Source organism: Amphiura filiformis, chromosome 9 (genome assembly GCF_039555335.1).
Source record: "Amphiura filiformis chromosome 9, Afil_fr2py, whole genome shotgun sequence".
Lineage (NCBI taxonomy): Eukaryota > Metazoa > Echinodermata > Ophiuroidea > Amphilepidida > Amphiuridae > Amphiura > Amphiura filiformis.
In genome coordinates, this window is record NC_092636.1 from 59,690,979 (window position 1) to 59,715,458 (window position 24,480).

General features: G+C 36.6%; 1 protein-coding gene, 1 long non-coding RNA gene and 4 other non-coding genes across 8 annotated transcripts in view; all 6 read right to left on the minus strand.

Annotated features, from left to right (window-relative positions):
* Positions 1–550: 550 nt before the first annotated feature.
* Positions 551–16,024, minus strand: LOC140161234 (large ribosomal subunit protein eL8-like). 3 transcript variants are annotated; one of them, XM_072184688.1, is made up of 16 exons: positions 15,904–16,024; positions 14,246–14,315; positions 12,749–12,873; positions 11,976–12,110; positions 10,850–10,940; positions 10,184–10,248; positions 9,436–9,518; positions 8,264–8,441; positions 7,890–8,008; positions 7,311–7,387; positions 5,048–5,100; positions 4,647–4,724; positions 4,193–4,272; positions 2,614–2,854; positions 2,198–2,326; positions 551–675 (listed from the first exon to the last, which is right to left on the minus strand). In XM_072184688.1, exons 13-15 carry the CDS (start codon positions 4,211–4,213, stop codon positions 2,286–2,288), a joined length of 303 nt encoding a protein of 100 aa, XP_072040789.1. In that variant the 5' UTR covers positions 4,214–4,272; positions 4,647–4,724; positions 5,048–5,100; positions 7,311–7,387; positions 7,890–8,008; positions 8,264–8,441; positions 9,436–9,518; positions 10,184–10,248; positions 10,850–10,940; positions 11,976–12,110; positions 12,749–12,873; positions 14,246–14,315; positions 15,904–16,024; the 3' UTR covers positions 551–675; positions 2,198–2,285. The 3 variants fall into 3 exon arrangements, with proteins under 3 accessions (XP_072040789.1, XP_072040788.1, XP_072040790.1); XM_072184687.1 differs by having other exon boundaries at positions 8,264–8,449; positions 15,904–16,023; XM_072184689.1 differs by lacking the exons at positions 551–675; positions 2,198–2,326; positions 2,614–2,854; ... (1 more) ...; positions 4,647–4,724; positions 5,048–5,100 and having other exon boundaries at positions 15,904–16,019.
* Positions 4,395–4,476, minus strand: LOC140161439 (small nucleolar RNA Z195/SNORD33/SNORD32 family). The gene has a single exon (XR_011860129.1). It is a non-coding gene; the product is annotated as a small nucleolar RNA Z195/SNORD33/SNORD32 family (small nucleolar RNA).
* Positions 5,228–5,306, minus strand: LOC140161441 (small nucleolar RNA SNORD34). Its single transcript, XR_011860131.1, has one exon. It is a non-coding gene; the product is annotated as a small nucleolar RNA SNORD34 (small nucleolar RNA).
* On the minus strand, positions 7,463–7,542 carry LOC140161440 (small nucleolar RNA Z195/SNORD33/SNORD32 family). The gene has a single exon (XR_011860130.1). It is a non-coding gene; the product is annotated as a small nucleolar RNA Z195/SNORD33/SNORD32 family (small nucleolar RNA).
* Positions 8,089–8,165, minus strand: LOC140161437 (small nucleolar RNA SNORD36). The gene has a single exon (XR_011860127.1). It is a non-coding gene; the product is annotated as a small nucleolar RNA SNORD36 (small nucleolar RNA).
* Positions 16,025–16,060: 36 nt separating the features above from the next.
* LOC140161235 (uncharacterized) overlaps positions 16,061–24,480 on the minus strand; it is a 32,417-nt gene continuing 23,997 nt past the window's right edge. Inside the window, exons 20-29 of the long non-coding RNA XR_011860081.1 lie at positions 24,246–24,405; positions 22,603–22,678; positions 21,002–21,211; positions 20,272–20,336; positions 19,607–19,676; positions 19,234–19,326; positions 18,633–18,757; positions 17,162–17,191; positions 16,637–16,702; positions 16,061–16,126 (exon numbers count right to left, since the gene is read on the minus strand). This is a non-coding gene — a long non-coding RNA (uncharacterized lncRNA). The remainder of the gene's footprint in view (positions 16,127–16,636; positions 16,703–17,161; positions 17,192–18,632; positions 18,758–19,233; positions 19,327–19,606; positions 19,677–20,271; positions 20,337–21,001; positions 21,212–22,602; positions 22,679–24,245; positions 24,406–24,480) is intronic.

The following is a 24,480-nucleotide window of genomic DNA, read 5'->3' on the forward strand; positions in this document are numbered from 1 at the left end:
TTAGCTGTGGTGGCCTGCTGCCGACATCCAATCTTCGGTGCCAACTGATGTTACTGGGCTGGGATGTTTAATCGACTTTTCAGTGACCCAAATTTCATATTCCCTCAGCCAATATGTACAAGGCCCTAATACTAAGGATTACACCCACCTGTTTAGGCTGTGTAAAATTAATATTTTGGTTCTCGCCCCTCCCTCCTCAATTTCTGGGATTTGTCAGATTTTTTTTTTTTTTTTTTTTTAGATTTTTCAATTTTTTAGACTTTGGAATGATTTATGAAATCTTCATACATATGAATAAGTTTATTAGAGAACAAGCATCACTTCCAAGTCTTTTTGTGGTACTAGGGGTTTATCCCTCAGAATCTCACATTTGAAAAAAAAAAAAAAAAGGGCCTCATCGCTTCCTCGAGCACTGTTGGAGAAGACCGAAAACTACTGACAATGCTAATTTTACATTGAAAAAAAAAAAAAAAAAAAAAAAACACCTCCCTCCCTCATCAATTCATGAAAATCCTCTGGGCGAGAACCAAAACATTAATTTTATACGGCCTTATTGTATTGCATCACACTCGCGTACAAATTGCTGACTAAGTTTGCCGTCTACCAAGTTGCCGAACATGACGGAACATCTGTGCCAAGTGCTTTGTCTACTACCATCAAGCTGATCATTGCCAACTGAATTTGTGAGAAGTAACAAAATACATTACAATTAATATAAGTATCTCTGCATTATAGGGCAAGCACTAAGACCATCTTGTAGAAGACCTGTTTGTGGGTTATGGGGTCTGATAATGCTGGTAATATGATCATTACAGACACGGAGAAAGATCCCACAAGTTTTCATTTACCTACAATTAAAATGAATGTAGCAAATGAGATGCATACACACATAAACGTCAGTAGGATAGTGTGCCTTATTTAAAGACAACTGCTTGATTATTATATTATTATGAAAGATGAAAAGCAATTGGTTCACATCCTCATTGAAGTGCAATTTTCATTTATGACGCTGTTATCTCAACTTTGTGATGCAGCAACATATGTTCACTGACGACTCACTAGCTTGAACAGGATAGGTCATGTAAGATAGCAAACGCAAGCTGTCCTGTTACTTGTACCCAAAACCATACTGCTCTTCTCACTTTTATACTACTAATAAACTTGCCTATTAATATTAAGTGGCCTAAAATGATGGAATACAGTGGTCTATTCTTTAAGTGGCTAATGTAAGCTTAATATAACGATCACAATTTCTTCAAAAAAATATTGAATTTTCTTTTCCTGGTTTCATCAACAAAATGGAAAGCCACTTTCTTATAACATTCTTCGTTCCGTAAGAAATTGCTGTTTGAAATAATGCTTCCTTTGAATAATTGTTGAACTGTCCGTTTGTGCATCCGACTTCTTATTTGAAAGGCCACATGTATACGAATGCTAAGTTATATAATGGATAAGACACGTCTCATAGAAAACAAACAAATACATGTCTAAAGCATTTGTTTCTGTAATTATGACTTGCTTTCTGAGGTGACTGGCATTACATAGTAATAGGCTTTACTGGGTAATGCGCTACAACCTCAATATAGAAAATACAATTCTGATTCTGGCATAAGTAGAAAAATAAGTTATGATCCCAAGCACTTTCAAAAGTTTCCTGAGAGTACTGAAGTGCCTTTCAATTAAAAGAAACCCCAGCAAGTAACAGCCCAACATTCCTACTTTAGCTTGTCAATTAGCAAGACACTAGCATGGTGTGTGATGCTACCAGTTTGAGCACTAGCACTTGTCATAATTCTAGAAAATTGGGCAAGCTTGAAATTCCCCTGGTCCTGGGTAAGGTTGAAGGAGCCTGCTGCCAATTACTATGCTCTACCCATACAAACAAAACTTGGGCTGATCCTGAGTGCAATGGTTATTTATGTAGGGCAATTAGGATACTGTCCCTGTACATATATTTCTTCCTGAATGATGCTACATGCTTTTTAGGTGGGCCAAAATGGTCAGCAGCTTCCTGTAATGCGCAATGATCTTAGATGAAATTGTGCATTATTGCCAAACCAATTTGAGTAGTAAAAATGTTGCCACCTGTTTGGAAATGGTATAATTCTTTTGGGTTACTAATTCTCTGAGTCCAGTTGACTAGATTATAGTTCAAATATTACTATCTCTGATAGTATTGGCTATTCTCAATTCTCACCTGTGTTCTTTCCGATTGCCATAGTATGCAGGGATCTTTAAAGCCTGGAAATCATTTCTTCATCTTAATTTCCCAGTTCAGTATCACACTAGTTGGTACCATAATCAAGTGAGGCTTCCAATCCAATATCTGTACAAAAGTGACACAATACACAGTTCTATTAAACCACTGAAGAATCCACTTGTTTAAGATATAACAAATCACAGAACTATACTTTTTTATGTATTTGTTTGATCTGACAGGATCCAGTCAAGGAGATCATCAACTCTCAAGCTGGGTTTTTAAGGATCACTTGATTACTCTATCCCCTCGTTTATAAAAAAACCATGTGAAAGATTGGGTTCAATCACTTGGCAGCGTTGATAGGGAATATTCTGCCACCACTGACATAAAGTTTATTATTATAAGCTTCTTACCACAATATGTAGTGCGGTCTAAGAGCTGGTCAAGTAGATGTCGTATGGTAAGTGGCTCATCAACAAACCACAGGTCACCTTCTTCAAACTTGTCCTCCCTTCTTGTACATATTTTGGTGCTACCACTCCTTGGCAAAGACATGTCTGCAAATGGTAGAGACCATCTCAAGGCACCACCTCTTGAAGGATCTGGTCTTTTTTCCAGAATGTAAAAGCTGGCTCTGCACCACAACCAGATAAGCTGTATCGAAGGAAATTGAAGTATATTCATTACATATATTAATCAAGCAATAGTTCGAAAACATGTTGTAGAATACAAAACTAAACATATCGTCTCTGGATAGGCCTGTAATTTCACACGGACAGCAGCGTTTTTATCGTCTCAATAAATGTAAGACAATAAGAATATGTATACAGTCATGCATTTTAGTGAAATGTCCCATGATATCATACAAACAAATGCATGTGTATCCCATTTGTATGCAACAGATTCATGATTTGATTTCCGAGGTGGATAGCACGACAGAGTAATTAGGAATTACTGAGCAATGCGCTAACCTCAATATACAAAACGCATTGCGATTCTGGTGTAGATAATAAAAAGTGTTATAGCCCCATGCTGAGCATCTTTTGTTCCAATTTCAGTAACTGCGACAGTCAATGCAGAATTATATGTAATTCACTTATCCGGACAATGCATGGTCCCATCATACGAGAAACAAGGTTGGACTGTATTTCATAGTTGCCTAAATGGGCTACCAAATTCTGAGTATTGAGGCAGCGAAAGTTTGCCACCTGCTATTGGTATATTTCTTTCGGGTTATGATTTCTGGGTTGCTATTAGCTATCTCACCTGTTTGTGTTCTTCCTAATTGCCATAGTATTACTCCATTTTTCAATTCAGTAATCATACACTCTGATAGGTTCCCAATTCTCTGTGTGCAAAAGTGACACAAAACGTATTACAATGCTGAAGTATCCATTTGTATAGGATATTAAACAAAAAGCACTGAGCTATTATTATTTCCTATTATGCGGAAAAAGCTCAACACTTGTGAAACACTTTAAAAATGGTATTTTCAGCCAATCAGATGCGATTTTCAGCAATCAGTGCATCAAGAAATGCATTGTTTGATCTGACAGGATCCAGTCAAGGAGATCATCAACTCTCAAGCTGGGTTTTTAAAGATCACTTGATTACTCTATCCCCTCGTTTATAAAAACCATGTGAAAGATTGGGACAATCACTTGGCAGCGTTGATAGGGAATATTCCACCACTACACTTTCCTTTCATGGTTGTGCTGCAAACTATTTTGTGTTCACGCTCTGCGGCATTAGGACAGCACAGTGCAATTCACTATTGCAGCCACCAAAATACACACATACAACACTATCAAACTTGACCGTCTGTAACAACAAGAGTTCGGTTATATTTTATGATAGCTGGTTTTAGGGTGGAATATACGGGCATAGATATTCGCGTTTGCTCAAACACCGCTGTGCCATCTAGTTTCAATACCTATTTGTCAAGAGATCGCTAATATTAACTAATATTTCTAGCAGGAAAATTGTTATTACCTTTTCATATGGAGGTAGCATACCAACAAAAACCTCATGTCTCCCTAGGGCTGCTGCATCACAGGGTTGTGGCAATGTATCTGAAAGTCAAATTCAACATAATGCTTACTGTAATTGACACAAAGTTAAGACATTGTCATGGGAATGTTTTATCCAATAAGTTTCAGAGGTATCACTTGTCGCTTCAAACTGACTGGTAATGAATGTCTCAGATGGTAGTGCATGTAAGGTTGTCGTCTCACAGCCTTGGCTCGAAGTTGGGTGAAATAATCATCATAGACATTACCATAAACGTGGGTAATAGATAATCAAAAAGGTTCAATAAATTCTCAAGTGAGAATCTAAATGGATTCTCAAAGCATGTAACAAACATCAAGCCCTGTCCTAGGATTGCGAGTTTGGACTGGGCTTTGCTTTTATTTTAAGCATATTTTCTAGCAGAAATAATGTTTACCTTGTTGGATGGAGGTAGCACACCATCAAAGACCTGACGTCTACCAAGGGCTGCTGCACTACGGGATTGCCACCATACCTGAAAGTCAAAGCCAACATAATGCTTGTTGTAACTGACCAAATCAAAAGTATCATGGTAATAAGACATTGTTATGGATTCAAGGAGAGTACAATTTATATTTAAATCTTTTAATAGTACAAAAGCATGAATTGACCTGTTGCAATTTTCATTTGTCTCAGTTAGAATTTAGTCTCACACTAGATAGACTAGCACTCGATCCGCTGAATTTAAGCATACATCACAGATAAATTGCAACACTGGGTCAACACAATCACAATTGCTTTGGGAGCAACATTTGAGCTTATCACTTTTATTATCCAGTTTTGATTAGAAATATTTACCTTGCGTCTGGGTTCGAGATGTAGTCCTCTTTTGGAACTCGGACCAAGTTTTTCTAATTAAGATAGAAAGATAATGGGGAAGATTATATTAAAAGGTGATCATTTTAACTTGGAAAAAAATTAGCAACAACTTCATTCTAAAAGAACATTTAATCACACACCTGGTTGCCAATGATGCAATTGTGTCTCAGTAGAATTTAGTGTTTTGTTCTCACGGTACATCAAACAATGTAGGTATAGATAAACATCATAGACACAATATAATGCTCTATAGGGGAGATTGGGGTTAGTTGAAACATTTTTCACAAAATCGTCTTTTTAACGCAAACCAATTACTTTCAAGAAACACTAACCATATCAGTATAAACATATACATACATGCTACAAATACAGCCTTAAATTTTATTGGACCTGCTTATGATTATTCATATAATCCAATTTGAAAATTTGAAAAAAATTTCAACTAACCCCACCCCTGGGGTAAGTTGAAACATAGGGTGAGGTTAGTTGAAACATGGCTTGTAAAAATTTCAAAATAATTATTATTGTGTTGTTAGGGTTATACTTCCCTTGAAGGCACCCTTTAACATACAATCAGTGTGAAAAAATGAATAAATAAATATGTGGGAGCGCTGGTCAATACTTTGGACACAAGGTGACGAGTGTCACCATGGACAAAAATATGAGAAGCCTAAAATATTATAAAATGTACTTTCTGTGTGCACTTTTTGCTTGTATTATTGCTTTTTAACCATATTAAAGCAATATTGAAGAAATGGTAAACATGTTACAAATTTTTAAAAGTCAAATTTTTAACCATATTTTTCTATGCGATTTTCACGTTTCAACTAACCCCACCTCAAAAGTTTCAACTAACCCCGATGCCTATTTTTACATTTCAAAGTTCATTACACAAAATAAGAAATACAATAAAACTTTTATTTAACATTATTCTGGGACTTACTACTAGTGCTTATGATACTCAAAAAATAATCCCCTGAATCTTCAAACAACATGGAGATAACGCATCTTTTCTGAGGGGTATAAAAATTAGTCAGCAAGTCAAAAAACAGATATTCCTTTCCCAAGCCAACACTGGTGGGGCATCAGTGCTGTTGCTAATTTGGTGGATGACCCTTACTAATACCTATTACTAGGTGCCAGTATTTTACCAAATTAATTTTTTGTGTCAGAAAAAAATACAATGTTTCAACTTACCCAGTGTTCCAACTAACCCCAATCTCCCCTACACTTTTAACATCATGAACTGATCAGTTTCTAAATCAGTACTCTTTTCAAACGAATAGTGCCCTGGTCGCTTAAGGAAGGGGTATGAGCGTTTGGACAGTATGTATTGTGGGGCATTAGAGCACATCAGGCATATCGGGGTGCATGCTGAATACGGAGAATGTCCTTCTGATATCAAACAATTTTGATTTTTTGAAATTACATGATGTAATACACATTTTATGGCAAATCATTAAAAATTGATATTTTGATATTTAACAGTACTTGAAGTAAACTTTATAAATCTGATGATTTATACTTAAAGTGTAAAGTAAATGGGATGAAAAGCCGGATCATTGAAAATTTTGACCTTTCAGTATTGAAGATATGGATTTTTTCCCAAAACACCAAAATAAAATAGGTCTTTTTGGGAAAAAAATCCATATCTTCAATATAAAAGGTCAACATTTTCAATTGATCGTCGGCTTTTCCTCCCAGCTACATACACTTTAAGAATATATCATTAGATTTATAAAATTTATTTCGAGGACTGTTATAAATCAAAAATTTGAAAAATATCAAATTTTAATAATTTGTCATAAAATTTGTATTATATCGTGAATTTCAAAAATGAAAATTATTTGATATCAGAAAGACATGCTTCAGTATTCAGAATGCAATTCGATACGTCTGAGGTGCTCTCATGTCCCACAAAAAATACTGTCGAAACGCCTATAAACGCCATTCTAGATCCCTTAAGTAGGCAATTTGAAATAATGGGGTGCATATTAGTTTGAATACAGTATATTCAATTCAAAGCAAATTGTAAATTGGACACAATTCAACATTATCCATTTCACAATAGTATAGAAACTTATGACGGGGATGGTCCAGGGGTCGAGTATTAGCTGGGAATTTTTTAAGTATGCCCCCCCTCATCTTTATTAGCAACGCTTGCATGTTTGACCCGCAGAGTATCTTAATTTGACTCACAACTACAAATCAAGTTTCTGTAATGTTCATAAACAATGCTTACCTTGTCAGATGGCAGGCATACCATCAAAGACCTTTAGAGATGGTGCAATGGGGTTGCTTGTGTGAGTGGCAACATACCTGAAAGTTAAATACAATACAATGCTTGCTGTAATTAAGCACATCATATGTACCATGGTAGGAAAATTGAAAACTGATGTCTCAGATGGTAGTGCATGTAAGGTTGTTGTCTCACAGCCTTGGCTCAAGTTGGTGAAATCATCATCATAGACATTTCGCATGCATGGACATTGTTTTATGTAGGTTTTTCTCAGCAAAACATTCAATCTCAAGGAGAGTGGGAAAATGGCAACATCTGTAGATTGAAATAAAAATTAAAATGAGGGGACATAAAGCTCTCGGTCCCATGAACAGAAGAATCATAGCTGTACTGTACATATAGCTCATGTTAACCCCTTATTGTCCCAACCCATCCCAGTGTTTAAATGAGTTATACATTTGTCAAACCCGAACAAAACCTCTGCCATCAAACTTTGCAGGACAGGTCTAGAAAGATTCTTGCACTGTGCTTAGAAATTCACCCCCTGCAGAGTGCAATATGTGAACTAACTGATTTACTTACATTTATATAGCCTGGTAAATTGCAGTCTAGTCATATCCAACTCCTAGACCAGCCTTGCTCTTCACAATGCAGTATGGAACGCATATCTTCCAACACGGGGCAGGGCGGCAAACCATGATCTGAAAGGAAAAGTACCAAAGAACTTTAATTTGCCATGTCAGCGTATGTGTGAATCTGGATAATGTTACCTTTCATATGTTTTGCTCAGATTTAAAAAGCTCGATTATGTGATCCACACAAGTTTTTCAGGTGAAGAAATTCTAAACATCATGGCAAAACATAACATTTGCACCAGCCCTTCATTGAGTGTGAAATGTTCCTGTCCAAAGGCTTTGAACTTTTTAAGATTTCCAATTTTGTTTAAGTAATCTTACCTGGACATTGGTTCTATGCCATGTGCATTGACAATCAGCTGGGCCTTCTTACGATTTGCGACTGTATTGATGCCAGACATCACTATTGGGGCCTCTTGGTTGGGACATCCTCTTGACGCACTCTTCAGTGTGGCTTCGCAGACTTGCCTCCTCTCAAGCTTGGTTTTAGGACATGGAACTGGATAGCTGATTGAGATCAAGAATTTAATTAGTATGCAATGTATTAATTATCAATTTATCTTAAGGGATCTGGAATGAGCGTTTTGAGCATGTCGACAGTATTTTTTGTGGGACATGAGAGCACATCAGACATATCGAATTACAATCTGAATACGAAGAATGGCTTTCTGATATCAAATAATTTTCATTTTTTGAAATTCACGATATAATACAAATTTTATGACAAATTATTAAAATTTGATATTTTTCACATTTTGATACATAGCAGTCTTGAAGTAAATTTTATAAATCTAATGATATATTCTTAAAGTGTATGTAGCTGGGAGGAAAAGCGACGATCAATTGAAAATTTTGACCGTTCATATTGAAGATATGGATTTTTTTCCCCAAAAGACCTATTTTTTATTGGTGTTTTGGGAAAAAAAAATCCATATCTGCAATACGAAATGTCAAACTTTTCAATTGATCGTCGGCTTTTCATCCCACCTACATACACTTTAAGTATAAATCATCAGATTTATAAAGTTTGCTTCGAGTACTGTTAAATATCAAAAATAAGCGAATTTCAAAAATCTAAATTATTTGATATCAGAAGGACATTCTTCGTATTCAGAATGCAATTCGATATGTCTGATGTGCTCTAATGTCCCACAATAAATACTGTCCAAACGTTCATACCCCACCCCTTAATAACCATGCTCTTTATTTATTTCCTAACATAATCAGAAATTCCAATCCATTCTTACAATATTGTGACATTCATCGTAACTTTTGTAACAAGATGGCCTCATTAACGTCTCAGTAGTTACACATGGTAGTTATAATCAAGCAACATCATCTAGCAAATACTCAAGACCATCACTGACAATGAGGCACCAACATGCCATCTGTTGTGAATTAAGTGATCAGCAAATTTGTTCAACTGCCATATCTAAGACATGCATCTCTGGAAATGATAATTATCAAACAGCGATTACCAATTTACTTCTTACCTTCAATCAGCATTTTTTCACGATGTTCGACTTTTCACTCCAAATGAGTCCTAAAATCATGTTTTCAAGACATTCTCTTCCCACTGAAAATAAGCACAACAAAATTATCAAAAATTGAACTATACCAAAGTATGCTCCAGCTAAAAAAAATCCCCATCCTTGTCTGAATGAGTAAAAAATGTAGATATAATGTAACCATAATTTTATTTTTCTGCAACTTGCATAGACATTCTTAGCTTTATAAAATAAGTTAGTAGTAAAACCACCACATGCCCCATTGTCACGGGCGCTATGTATATGTAATCCTGTTGTGCACAAACAAATTGTGCTTCAGTTTTGATGCAAAAAAGAGGGTGCTCATAGCTTTAACTGCTACCTAATTTCATTGACACCATCATGAACTTGGGACTAATTTAAATTATCTATCACATGCACATACTTGGATCACTATGCAGTGTACATGTGGAATTTTAGTGGCAGTAATCTTATCATTTACATATGGATCAGGTAATAAATTCTGCACTAACATCACTGCTTATTCAGCGAAGCGCGAGTACAGAGGTCTATCATCATATCCAAGGGTTTTGATATATAAATCTAGTAAAATAAATGCTATTTCCAGAACTTTCAATTTGACAAAATCCGGAATTCTGATGTGATAAATTGGTATTTTCAGAAAATGTGTTCACATCCAGAAGACTTGCATCTCATGAATATTATCAACAGCAATCACCAATTAACTATTTACCTTCCAACGGCAGTTTTTCCACATGGTGACTTTTCAATCCCATTGAGCCAGATGTTGACTTCTCACTGAAAATAAGCAATGACAATTACAATTTTGTCGCTGGTGGCATGTAGGGTTCTGCTTATAATATCAATGTGTTTCCACGGTCTTGAATATATGAACATTTTGAGTATAATTTAATAGTCATTAAATCAGATGGTGGACCGTGCAACATTCTCTCAGGCTTTTGCTTTTAGGAGCACCTCCTCCATCTTGTTTTTAAACACTTGTTGGTGCTTCTTTGTTTTTGTGTGATTTTGATGGAAATGAATTGAATACGAATATGAAAAACACAATATGAAAAATATGAATATGAATGAATATTATGCAAGATGCTACTCAGTGGAAAGAAGACCCTTGTTAGAATTGTGATATCACCAGTGTCTGTATGTATAATTATTCACTCATCATTGTAGCTACTTAATTATTCACTCATTCCAGCTAATTTTATTTAATCATTTGAAATTTCTTTAGAATTAGCATTTCAATATAACGAAATACAACATTTTTGGTTTTATGTTATGTTCTGTTCAAGCCTACATTCTCTATGAAATGGTGCTTTATAAGCCACATTTATGTAATATACAATCATGCCAGTGTTAAGAAATCACTACACCAGTTACGTACCATTTCTATTTGTTCCCCTTCCATCTGCAGATAGGTGAAGAATAGGTTAAGAGTGCCTTCCAATTCTCAGACTTGCAATTAACTGTTGTTACTATTGATGAAAGAAAAAGATAATTGGAACAATACAAGTTACAGAAAATTCTGACAAAAGTTATAGACAGCAAGGGTTTGCAAGTTCCATTGAAAGATTTTAAGTTGTTCACAAGATATCAAACAAATTATTTAAAATCTCTTGTTTTACACATCTGGTCCAATTTACAATATACGCACACTGTTTTGATCGGTCACAATTGCTCATTATACAAGAAAAGATTCACCTTTGTCCATTTAACTTTCACATGGCATGTAGATTACAATCTGCATGTTTTGTGAAAGTTTCAAAATCAAAATACAACTATTAAATCTTTTCTAAATTGGCCATTGTGACCGAGCCCAATGACACAACGATATAGGTATCATCAATTTAGTTTAATTTCATACAAATTTTGTTTGATTTATTTTTATGACAAATGTATTCAAACCTTGCATAAAGTTGTCCTATTCAATTAACTCGCTTTTCATGGTAATTATTATTATTTTGTTGTTTCTGGATTGCAGATGCAGTTTATGCAACAGAGATATGCATGCTGCTTCCAAGGTCCAGAATTTTAATATCAGCCACATTAGAAGTCAACCATTCAATCAGATTTGAATCAAGACAGGGTTAGTGGCTATTTTATAATCATCCCAATTCATTGCTTATGGGCAAAATGCAACATGGATCTAAACCAACAAATTGTAAGAGAATATTTGGTTTACCATATGAACTTGCCCAATATAACCAGGAATACTATTTACTGAAATATTTGCATCATAAGCACAGCAGTTATGCCAATGTTCTTATGAATCCGTTTTGGTTTTTGCACCATCATATTATCTCTATTTGAATTTTCTGTTACCGTAATTCTATCCGAAAATCTGATTTCACCGTGTGGATTTTGAAGCAAAACACACGCAACATATTTTCCCACTCCAGCTCAAAAGTAGCCTAAAAGTCGCGTAATTGTGGCCTGCACCATTTTCAAGTTGCAGGATGATAGTTCTTCGTCATCTCTTTGGCCAACCTATACATGTACAGTATACATACCTTAGGTATCACTTTTTGTAAGAGCATTTCCTTTTCTGTGGATGCTAGGAGGATGGCATCGGCATTACGGTTGTCATGAAGACCTGTCTCCACGGCAGCTCTAAGTTGCTAGTCAGTGTAACCTTGGATACCTGTCTGTTGGAATTGGGGACAAAATATCAAAATTTAACAAAAATCAAATAATCCATTAACAATCTTTTTTAAAATACTAATGTATGGATCAGGTAATTAATTCTGCACTAACATCACAGATTATTCAGCTGAAGCGCGAGTACAGAGTTCTATCATCATATCCAAGGGTTTTGATATCTAAAGAAATAATTTCCAATTTGCTAAGCTACATTTGAAAGATGCAATCATCATATTTTGTCTTAGGTTAGCAACCTGGCATGAGCTTTTATTTGCCAGTATATCTATTTCACTATTGCCACCATTGGGTCTGGTCAAGTCAAGGACTCAAACATCTAATTTACATAATCTTATCAGGCTATTCCATTTGAAATCCACACTCCCACTGTGGAAGATTTAGCTCATACAGAGGGAGTACAGGTTTCAAATAGAATAGACAATCAGGTAACCTCTATTTGAAATATTCACTCCAGTTGTGGAAGATACAGGCAAGACCATAATGCAGGCATGTATCGGTTTCAAAATAATTAACCCTAGCCAATTACATTTGAAAAACATTCCCTCCCTCTGTGGAAAATCATCTACAGGGTAGTGGCAGATTTGAAATGGAATAGCTCATCACGTTACATGAGCAGTATACATACCCTACACATGTCTTCTTGCTCTATAACAGTGGCTATAAGATAGCATACACCATATGGTTGCCATGGAGACACCTCTACCACAGCTTCAAAGTTGCAAGTCCGTATGTGTTGCTTGTGATACCAGTCTGTTGGAAAAGGGGGAAAATCGCCAACATTCAAAACAAAATTGGAAAAAAACAGTCAATCTTTATTAAATACTTCTGTATGGATCAGATAATAAATTCTGCACTAACATCACTGATTATTCAGCTGAAGCGCGAGTACAGAGGTCTATCATCATATCCATGTTTTGATATTTTAAAACTACTGTCAAAATATACTGTAAAATACTGGAGATATAATTTCTTATTTGCTAAGTCTGCATTTGAAAGTTCTAAGCAATCATTAAATTATTCGCCAGGCAGTTGACGTTGACATCCGATTCAAAAATTAAGACCAAATAATTGTTGAACACTAAAATAATGTGTATTCCCCTCAAATCCATTGGCACATCCTAACTGGGGCCCACCCAATTCACAGATCTGCGATTGATCCTATGTTTGAGCCAGTGGGGGGGATTCAGGTTTCATAGCATACACATGCATGACCAGAGATTTTTAAAAATATCCTAAAACACAGGATTTGCCCGTTTGAGCAAAAAACACCTCCAAACATGAATTAAGCACAGTTCACAACAAACTTTGCAACAAAATTTTACCCCCTAAACAAGATTGCCATAGATCAATCTGTACAGTAGTCCAAACCATCTTTGGTTATTTGTCATGAACTGAAATAGAAATCTTGCATTGGGTGGGGTGGTCTTTGCACCAGTTTCTAGCAACCATCTATATCGTTTTGAGCAATCTCTGGCTCTGTCTGTCCAAGTAACCACATGTGATAACAGAGCTGTTATTGCCCATGTCCTTTTAGCTCTGATATAGGCCTGGCAGTATGTAGCAGCTGTGATGTACTGTAACTCTTAGAATAAGCTTTCATCAAAAAGGGGAACTTTGCAGGTTAAGTTTTAGAATGAATGCCTTGCCTATAACTATAATCAAGGCATTCATATTTGGGTAGCATTCAAAATTATTACTTTGCTTTTTTTTTCTGACCATTGTAATCTACAGGCCCATATTAAAAAGCACCTTCTTGATGTGCAGCATCACATATTTAGAATGGGACAAATTTCCATTATTTGTTTCTGGATTGCAGATGCAGTTTATGCAACAGAGATATGCATGTTGCTTCCAAGGTCCAGAATTTTAATATCAGCCACATTAGAAGTCAACCATTCAATCAGATTTGAATCCAGACAGGGTTTAGTGGCTATATTTAAATTGATTTTCTTTGACTAATTCCCAAATGATAAGATGATGCAGACATAAAATGACTATTAGATATGGTTCAGACAGCTAATTTTACAATTTGGATTTTATATTGTTTAGTTTTGCACATATTGCCATATTATTCAAACTTCGGTGCCATGCTTAAAGGATTCAAGTTAAAATCTGTAGTTACCTTAATGACCTGAGAAGTCTGCTACATGGATACTTTGAGCACAAAGTGACTGGCTAGCAAATATGTTCATCTAAGAGATAAAAACATGCAATCATTTAGTGTCGCCAATTACAAAACATATATAAAAACACTGAATGTCATGCTAGAATAGCAATTTAATTTTTTGCGTATTTTTGCCCGGTGATGCACCTCAGTGTAGTATTGGTGGTACTATTTTGTCTCGTCAACGGCGCCCTCAAGAGTAGCAAATAGGGATCATCATTGGCAACATCACACATGCTAAATGCGCCCTCCTCCCAAACAAAATATTACATCTAGGAATGATACTGGTAATTCAGTGTTCCCTGTGTTAACCAATTCGTCGGTCACAACACAGTGGCCTAAACTAATTAAAATTTCAAATGGAATTGGCCCACTAAGAGATAACAGTGGAGGAGTGTCAACTCGATTATTAGTAGCAATAGCATATCCTTCATGTACGCCACTATGTGTTGCGACCAACTAATTGACATGGCGTGTCAAAGCATCGTCCCATACATCAACCCATGTCTTAGAAACATGAAACCCTTGTTATTACAATACCGATGTTTCTGCACTCAAAGGATGCTGCTCATAAGGTTTTGGTAAATCGGGAACACAGGCAATCATTGCACTTTTCTACTTTCTAAGGCAATTATAACAACCCATGGCAAAATTGCATCACATGTCACACCTTATTCCTGCAGGGCAAATCTTGCTACCACATTCTTTAGGGTGGGTCAGGAACCTCTCGAAATTGACGCATCTAATACCCAAATGACACATGGTCATCAAAATGGGGTCATTTATTTTGTTTTATTCAACCGTTTAATGTTTGCCCAGCAATTGGTCTCTTTTCAAAGATGATATGTAAACCTAGCAAAAGACATGTATATAAGTAACATGCTGGGAACTTACCTTTAGGTGGTAGATGGTGGATTGAGAGAGGGGAACTTGGATGCGAACTTGGCAGTGATGTCTTGCTCCTCAAGCCATTTAGAGCCCATCACTGTACGATGATGCATTGAATAGGCACCTGGAGTCCTAATAGAAGAAAAATAAATAATGCATTTGATCAATTGACTTCATGGATTTTGCCTTTTGTACCCGTTATGAGTTCATTTTGCTTATTACAAAAAGAAAACTGGTCTTCAAACAGCCAACATGCATCTTTCTTATCAATTGCTTACCTTGGGTCATTAGTGATTTTATCCCATTTACCGCCTTCCTTTCGCACTTGTTGTTAGTGTATGTACAACCTGGTACAGCTAAAAAAGTGTGGCTCTGATTGGCCAATTGAATCATAATCATAAATGCATTGCATGGCCAAAGCATGAACTTGCTATTATTTTTATGCGATAATCAGAATAAGCGCATCGGCTAGTCATTGACGGAAACTTCAGTTACCCATATGCTCACTTTTGGCATTCACACCAAACAAGATAATAAATGTCGGACCTTTATAGTCCACACAAGACACAGAGAAAGCCTTGTATAGGTGGAGAGGTTCTCATTTACTCTTCCTCTATTTGTCTAACACACTTGATATGCATAAAGTTATCAAGCATGCCTTTGTCAAGAGGGTAACAAATTGTTTCCTTCAGAGTTTGTAATTTGTAATGGCAGGGGTATGATCTTACCAGGTTTCTTCTTAGCCTGAACCACACTCTTAGCTTGGTTGAGTGCATACAGTGGTAGTAAGGGTTGGAACTTCATGCTTCATTGTTGGGAAGACTACCCTGGCACTGGTCTCCTCTAGGACGTTGGCATCACTGGTCTCCTCTAGGACGTTGGCATCATCACTACGCCCAATCAATTCGGGTGTTCAGGTTCATGGATTTCAGTCTTGAAGCTGGACTGTTCCTAGGAAATACACAATTATTTGTATGGTACTGTCATTTAAAATGCTCTTCTGGTTTCGAGTCTCAAACAAATCTACTTCACCAACAACTACAGAGTATGTAGTAGACGGAATATTCAACGTCTTTACTTGAATTAAACAAAGACATATCCACACTGAAAATATCTTCTGATGGCCAAGCGCATTTTGTAAATTCATGTATGTTGGCTCTAATTAGTCTGCATATCCAATCATTGTACATGCAGGTGGAATCAGTCCATTTACTATCCCTCCTGCGTATAACACACAAGCCATGGGTATATCAGCATGTATGCAATTTAAAGAGGTTTTGAAAATCGTATGTCAGATTTGCTTCAAATAAAAGGCACATTGACAAATATGCTATGCTCTACTCAATCTGTTTAAAACATGCTTAGAGCACTTCCATTATGCCTCAAATTAACCTTAACCAACTACGCTGATCAACCCTTACTCTGTCCTAAGGCCCATTAGATAATGCTACAAGTTATTACCTTGTTTATAGTTGTCAGGTTCTCACTGGATTGCAAACGTCGGTATCCTTCACACAGGGCTGAAGCCTGAAATAAAAGTGAAATTGGTTGTAATTACTTTGTCTATTTTGGGACAATTGGGATTAATCTGAATTCATGCATTTCAGAGATCTTGGTGGGAATTCAACATGAACTACTCTGACACAGTAAAAAGTGTCATCATCAATGCATTATTTGGGGGTGACAAAATAATAAGTTTTGGTAGGGGGAGGAAAGATGACCATTTTTCAGGTGTGCATCATTTTGTCTCGGTGTTATTGGTGGCATATAATACGTAAAATCAGGTATTTTTATTGAGAATGTTTGGGCGTAATGCCTCAAAAAGGGCAATATGTATGCATAGATGAATAAATTTTCAGGAGTGCATCATTCTGGCTGGGTATTATTGGAGGCTCATAATGCCTATCATTTTTTTAGAGAGAATATCTTCATGTAAAAAAGGGCTTTATATAATAGGGACAATATCTATGTGCAGGAATAGCTTACCTTGCAAAATAGGCATTCATCCTTTCCATCCTAAAAGACAAGGAAAAAAACAGACAATTATGTTAGGTAATTAGACCAGAATTTATGAACATTCCACACGACAGTGCAGCAGTATAATTGCATTTGAACCATCCATGCAAGATCAGTTGTTCATATTCACCCTTTTACATGTTGACCAAAAATTACCTTTGACCTTAGTAAATAAGTATGTGTACACCAAATATCCAAGTTCCCAGTGCATTACACATCAGCAAGTTTGTAATTAAGGTATTACATGCACCAAATAGAACTCCACCATAATATTTAATTAAATTTTGTTTCTCATCAGCAACTATTACAATTATTTCATGCCTCAGAATTTATTCTGAATTTTCTCAAATCCACAGCCAAGTAATAGTAGGTGACATCATTTGAGAATTTATAAAATACTTTCAAAAGAAAATATATTCAAAAACTGCTCTAAAGCAACAAAAGTGCAGCCAGTGCTCGAAAGACCACATGCATTCATGCACAGATGCGTGTAACTTTGATTCTGTGCATGTAGAATTTTGCCGGTGCATGTAAAATTGTGTGGAAATCAGCCAATTTTTAAGAAATTAGTTGTGCATGTGAGTTTTATTCTGTATTTATTTTGACCCAGAGTGCAGCCGATTTTACAAGTTGACCTCTAATGACCTTTGACCCCAGCATGTGCCCTTGAACACTTATAAACATGAAACTTCCCATGGTGCAGCTATGGCCCAAGCTAGATATAAAATGGATGGATTTGTGTATTTTCCTAACAAATTCCATCCAATGCCACCATTATGTTTTCAGAATAGTATGGACATACTACTCTTCCAAGTGATTTGGATGGCTATGTTATGTACAAAGGTATAGGATGCACTGGATTTGAATTGTTCATGTGAAGGTGATTTCCTAATTTTCGACCTATTTAACGTTTTACCTCAAATGACCATACCGTAACAAGGTTCCCACATGACTAAAGCTTATTGCACATTACGAGACATGTTAGCCCAACACACAAATCCTGCTGGCTGCTATAAATGTCTCCCTTCTGGCTATCTAAACATGTAGAGGAACAGTATAGAAGCATTCACAAGTTGCTAGGCAAATCCAAGCAGTTTCTCACTGCTATTTACTCAAGACCTTTTGTCTGATGTGCAATGATGACTGCTTGGAACCCCAAGGCTACTTGGTGCATGAAAGGGTTAACTGCCGAGGTAAACAAAGGCAGATAACCTTTCTGTGCTCCAGGCAGCCAATGCAATTAGCCAAGCAGTGGATATAACATTCGTGATATAACGGCCAAGTTGAGAGAAAAAGGTGTATCAGTCCGCCCTAGATCGCTACATTCTTAAAATTTCAAAGCCCTAAGGCTCAGTGAGCGATGTCTCATCACTTACACCTTAATACTACTACTATGTATGTAAAATCTTGACTGCTTAAATTTGAATGAAACTGCACATACCTGCCTGTTAACCTTCTAGTCGGATGTTTCAAATAATCTGCCATATATTGCCCAAAATGCATGCATGTACCAGAACCAAGGAACATCAATGATATTTGACATTCTTTCATGCTGACCATCATTTCCTGTGAAGAAATGCACAATTTCTATAAATATATTGAATCACTTCTGCATATTGCAAAGGTTCCTCATTTTAAATGCCTATGATTATGAATCAATCAATCCCAAGCATATCAGCCCTAACGATCCATTGTTTTATGATAATCACAGCCACTCATCTAAAGGCCATATGATGTCATCATCTATGCCACCAGAATAGATTGATTGTATCGAAGTCATTTCTATCAATTGATTTTCCCCTTTGTTCTCATTTCATTTGGGTCAAAGGTAATACAAGCTTGAGGTGTCTATTTTTGAACCATTATGCAAGAAAATGAATTTTTTTCCACGGAGTGTTTAAAAGCCATGTGGGCAGAGTCCAGGGCTGGAGGATTTGCATAATGTGTGGTCCTTAACATACCTCATTTTTATTCGCTGCCCCCAAAGACCTCATATTATTCCCATTTATCCATCAAAGACCTTTTTAAAACAAATTCCTCACCATGTTTTTAGTTGTGGTCGCACAAGTAAATCACCATACTATGTTTTCTCTTGCTGCTTCTTTTAAACAGGATGGCTTGAGTGTGTGATAGACCTGCAACACAATTAAACAACATGTTATGCACCATTGTACTAGACAAGATTAATTTGCCACACTGCCTAGTTACAGCAGCATAACACCTCAGATCCAAAACATTCTACAGGTGTTTGGTAAAGATTTGTTAAATCACAGGAATTCATCTGTCCCTATCTATGGAATCATCATTGTGTTATATGCTGCTACGTGAAATCATTGCCATTTACTGTGTTTATTACATTGTTTTAAAGCCATGGCAAAAATTTTATCAAATATATTACTTATGCAAGTTCCTTACCAGATCCATTTGATTTCTCCCATTTTTTCTGGGATGGTTCCAGTGCTTCTGGCAGGTACTGTAATTAAACCTGAAAGTGGTAAAAACAAAATTCTTACAATGTAGTCTTCTACTATCCACTTGTGTGAGGGTATCATTTTTTGAACTAGTTGCACTTGCAGCAGCATAAACACATCAGATCCAAAACATTCTACAACAAGTGTTTGGTAAAGATTTCTTAAATCATAGGTATTCATAGTCCCTATCTTTGGAGTCATCATTGTGTCACTTGCTGCCAAGTACTTGGTAGAGTAATCTGTATAGACCACTTGTCATCTGACGTCATTGCCCAGCAGTATGTGCGCGCATTATGGCAATTTCAATTGTTCTTTGCCCTGCAGTGTGCGTGCGCAGCGTAGTTTGCAAAGGGCACGTGCAGTAAGTTTTGAATCGGCCGCCACATTTCATATAGTACAGGAAAGCAATTGAACAGTGTAGCGCCTCGTTCGAGCATATCGATAGACGAGTCCCTCGCCTTTGTTGATAAACAGTGATGTCAAGTGGTCTATACAGCTTCAACTTCAGTTAAACTAGGGTGTGACGGTGCTAAGTGATGATGTCAACAAATATATGGCTATTTAATGAGAAAGTTTCAAATATTGGTAATTTTATAATATACCACTTACCCATGTTGCAAATGAGCAATGATATCTTTCCAGGCGGGATGACAGAGTCAGTTTTCTCAACATTACTAGAAGAGGAAAAAAAAATTGCGCAATACATAATCAGTTATTTTCTTTCAAGTCCCAGCCTACATAAACATTTTCTATTAATAATACCACATTACCACTGTCTCTGGCGTAACAGCACATTATGCTAGTGAAAATACAGCACACTGCAAAGCCTCTTAAAGACCAGAGTTTTACTCTTGCCATTATTATAACCATCAGCGTCAGGTATAGGACAGTGATGGCGAGGTAGAATAATGGCTTTAAAATGGAGATGGTGGTTTGTATTGGGTCTTTTGGGCTAAAGAAAAAATGAGAAGCATATGGATCTTTCTAGTGCTGTCTTGACAATCTCTATATATTACTGGACATAAAGTTCAAAATGTCAACATATTTCATGACGGTCAAGGCGGTGCAGGGTTCAAATCTATTGCAATAGCCCCAGAATGCTGCCAAATGGTATTTGCTTTAAACTTGGGTTTGATACATTAGCCAGCTAATGTGATGAGCCATTTATATTCTCCCAGATGTGTTGAACATCTCCTGATGCATACCAACATGTCATGTAAACAAAGCCAACATCGCTAGTGTCAATGACAAACCAGTTTTTATTTGCACCGATCACAAATACAATATTCTTGAGAATTTGCATTTCTTTAAAAAGTTAGCCTTGCACATCTTTTCTTACCATATCTTTTTTCAGCAGCAGCTTACAATACATCCCTGTTGGAGTATGGGATTGGGAGGACACAGCTCCGGTGATTCTTATAAATGATAAGTGGACCCTGGTCCAGCATGATGTCAAAGTACTGCAATAGTGGGCTAGTGGTGAGGGGCTACCAGGCCGAGCAGGGATTTGTTGCAAATTCTGCATGGTCGGATGTGTATGCAGGATTCCCTGTGGTAAAGTAAGAAAAACATACAAAAGTTGAGTGTTATTATCTTTGTAACTCTGACCAAGTTCCTTTGTATGCCATGTGTAAAGATTATAATTCCTCAAAGAGAAATGGACCATAAAATGATCATACACTTTGTCACATCCAATTCTGTCATTTCAGTACCACTAGTTCATGAAGCACAAGATTAATGTTGCATACAATTTTTCTCAAAATGATCTTAGATGTGTTGTAAGGAGCTTCTATAACCATGCACTACATTAAGAGCGCATGGTCTCAAACTAGCCCCTATTTATCTAGCAAGGCATACAGGAAGGTACCAGGTTATTCAAAAGAACCAGGTCCTGCTGGTTAAACCTTGCACATTGTTTTACAACAAATCACAATAGCTGTCTAAGGTTAATTTCTAACACTGGTTGAATTTTAACTATGACCGAGTCATGACTTTTAGTAATCTGAGAGTGGCCCCATATTTATACCAATTTTACAAGAAAAACCAACCCATTTTTTACCAGAGGCCCAGATTTCACCATTTTAAAATTGGGCTCCAGTTACATGAAAATGGGGTATTTGTTCATAAAATATGACTCATTTGATAACTTGACCAAAAAAAGCTGCCAAATGCATGATGGCAACAGGTTGTTACCCAAGAGGTAATTCAACATGTATTTAATTTAAATTGTGCCTGAACCATCTATCTAAACAAGAAATGTTTTCCAAGACCCAACAAAGTGTATTTAGTACTAACCTAACACTGCCTTCAAACTCTTCCACCTGCCTTCCTCCTAGCATTTCTTCCATCCTCTAGCTCCCCTCCCGCAGAAGAATACCTTGGATTATCAAGTATCCATGGAGGTTTGGGGCTACTTACAAAGGATTTTATTTAACTGTGTACAACTTTTCATGAAATCAAATATAATGCTCTTTCTACTCCAAAATTGAATACAATAACTGTTGTGAAAAACTTCAAATTGAGACATGCATTTATTACGCTTGTCTCGGTATGAAATCATGACACAATTAATATCCGAAGTTACATACGAGTCATCAACAGTAGTGTAGTGTTGGAGACTCCTGCCAGTACTTCGGGTGGAAGGCAGTCTGCATTTCCACCACTTAGCATACTAATATGACCCAATAGAGGCTGTCAGCGTGACGTCATATGCCGCCATCTTGTGGGTACACGCTATGATGGTCGTTCGATCTCCATGCGTGAACAGCAAAATCACCGAGTTGATGCGCGATAACAGCTGCGTGACAAGCTGCGCCCTGCGCGTAGTGTCCGACGCATGAACACACAGATCATTTGTGCCCACAAGATGGCGAAAGGCTGACGGCCTCTATAGGGTGGGTTGACTAGCACCAAAATAATTTATTTCATACTAGTACTAACCTTCCAAAGGGAGTTCTATTCCCTCTCAACATCGAAAGTTTCTTCATCAGCACTATAGTCTCTCATAGGTTGAAATCTGTAAGAGTAGGCAGAAAAATATTTGGTTTTATCTGTAGCCCACTTTCAAAAGATATATTGCTTACTACATGAATCAAGTGCTTTTTAATCATGTATAAATACTCTTTCTACTCCAAAATTGAAATACAATAACTGTTGTGAAGAACTTCAAATTGAGACATGCATTCATGACGCTTATCTCTGTATGAAATCATGACACTATTAATATCCGAAGTTACATACGAGTCATCAACAGTAGTGTAGTGTTGGCAACTCCTGCCAGTACTTCGGTGGTTAACACTCTGCATTTCTACAGTTTGGCAAACCTATGACACAGTAGGATAACACTGCAGGAACTTGGTATATTCTTTTTTATCCTTTAGTGAACAGATTCTGTTAACTTATTGGTCATAAAGCACTTATAAAATCTGTATTGAATGCATACTCAACATTAATTCAAAGACCGGTAGCATTTTCAATATTTTTCCACACACACAATGTGCATGCACTATATATTTCTATTCATGCGCAGTGTGGCTGTACCACCATGCACCACTAACATTACTGCACTTAGTAGTACTTTGCAGTGATTGTAACCCAAAGGAAATACTGATCTGCTTTTGTGTACAATATACATCAAAAAAAAAAATTTGCACAGAACTTCCGATCAAATGTCATCCACTTCCGGTCAGTGGCCAAAACCGTGATTTTCACTAAAAATGCTTCTTCCCCATTTTACATAGCACCGTGACGTCACTTGCACACATGCATCGCCTATTACCAGTGTCTAAAAGTCCTTCACAGAATTGGGATCAAAGGTCATTAAGGGGTCACTTCCGGTAAAAGTATGAAAAATGTGTAAAAAATATTCAAAAAATCACTGTCTTTACAAATTACATAGCAGAGAGTTGCCATTAGCACATATGCATTGCTACTAGTCAGGGTCTTTAGGATGCCTACAGTTTTGGGGTCAAAGGTCATTAAGGGGTTACTTCCGGTCAAAAACCAAAATTATCAAAAATGTTTAAAATTTTTTTATTTCAAAATGTAAACAGACCAGAGTAATATAACCATCATACATGAATCAGTGCTACCTGATGTATGCATGGTATTTTTAATATGGGGTCAAAGGTCATTAAGGGGTCACTTCCTGTTTTTAGCTAAATAACTTCAAGAATTTTTATCTCGACAACTAAACATAGTAGAATTTTTTAATTAAAATTGGAACAATGCATTTTATCTGTGTACATTAGGTTTTTTTTCCATTGAGGTCAAAGGTCATTAAGGGGGTCAAAAGGTCAATCATAAATTTTAAAAAAAAATCAAAATCCATGTATAAGTTCCGATTAAGCTGAAATTCGCCAGGAATAATCCTAAGCACTATGTAATATTTGTGCGGGGTCAAAGGTAATTAAGGGATCACTTCCGGTTCTCACAGATTCGGGGTCATAACTCATTTGTCACTGCTGGCTGTGCATCCTCGCGGTCGCAGGCGAACGCAATCAGATCTCGTTGGTTTTGTGATATTCTCAGTGTTCCCAGTAATGTAATGTTAAATTTCACAAGTACAACTGATTCAAACTTACCATCACCAGTGTTGGCACAGGTGTCCCCTTCTGACTTCAAGGTGGATGGTTATCTAAGTGTTACTATGGGGGAGACAGACCTGTTAACCAGATGATATTTGTGTCTGCACTACTATATAATCCAACTTCTTCAGCCACTATTATAATAACAGTGCACTACCTGAAATGTCAATGAATTTTTTATTTTAGGAAGGATAGAAAAAAGGTGCTTTGTTCCAGAAAAAAGTCAAATTCC

What these genes read in the sequence shown, in the direction of transcription:
- LOC140161234 (XM_072184688.1), bottom strand. Translation starts at nt 4,213, where the DNA reads ATGCTACCTCCATATGAAAAG. An exon ending in TGCTACCTCCATATGAAAAG is followed by an intron (nt 2,855 to 4,192) that starts GTAATAACAATT and finishes CCTTCGATACAG; the next exon opens with CTTATCTGGTTGTGGTGCAG. An exon ending in AGACCGCACTACATATTGTG is followed by an intron (nt 2,327 to 2,613) that starts GTAAGAAGCTTA and finishes ACTTTTGTACAG; the next exon opens with ATATTGGATTGGAAGCCTCA.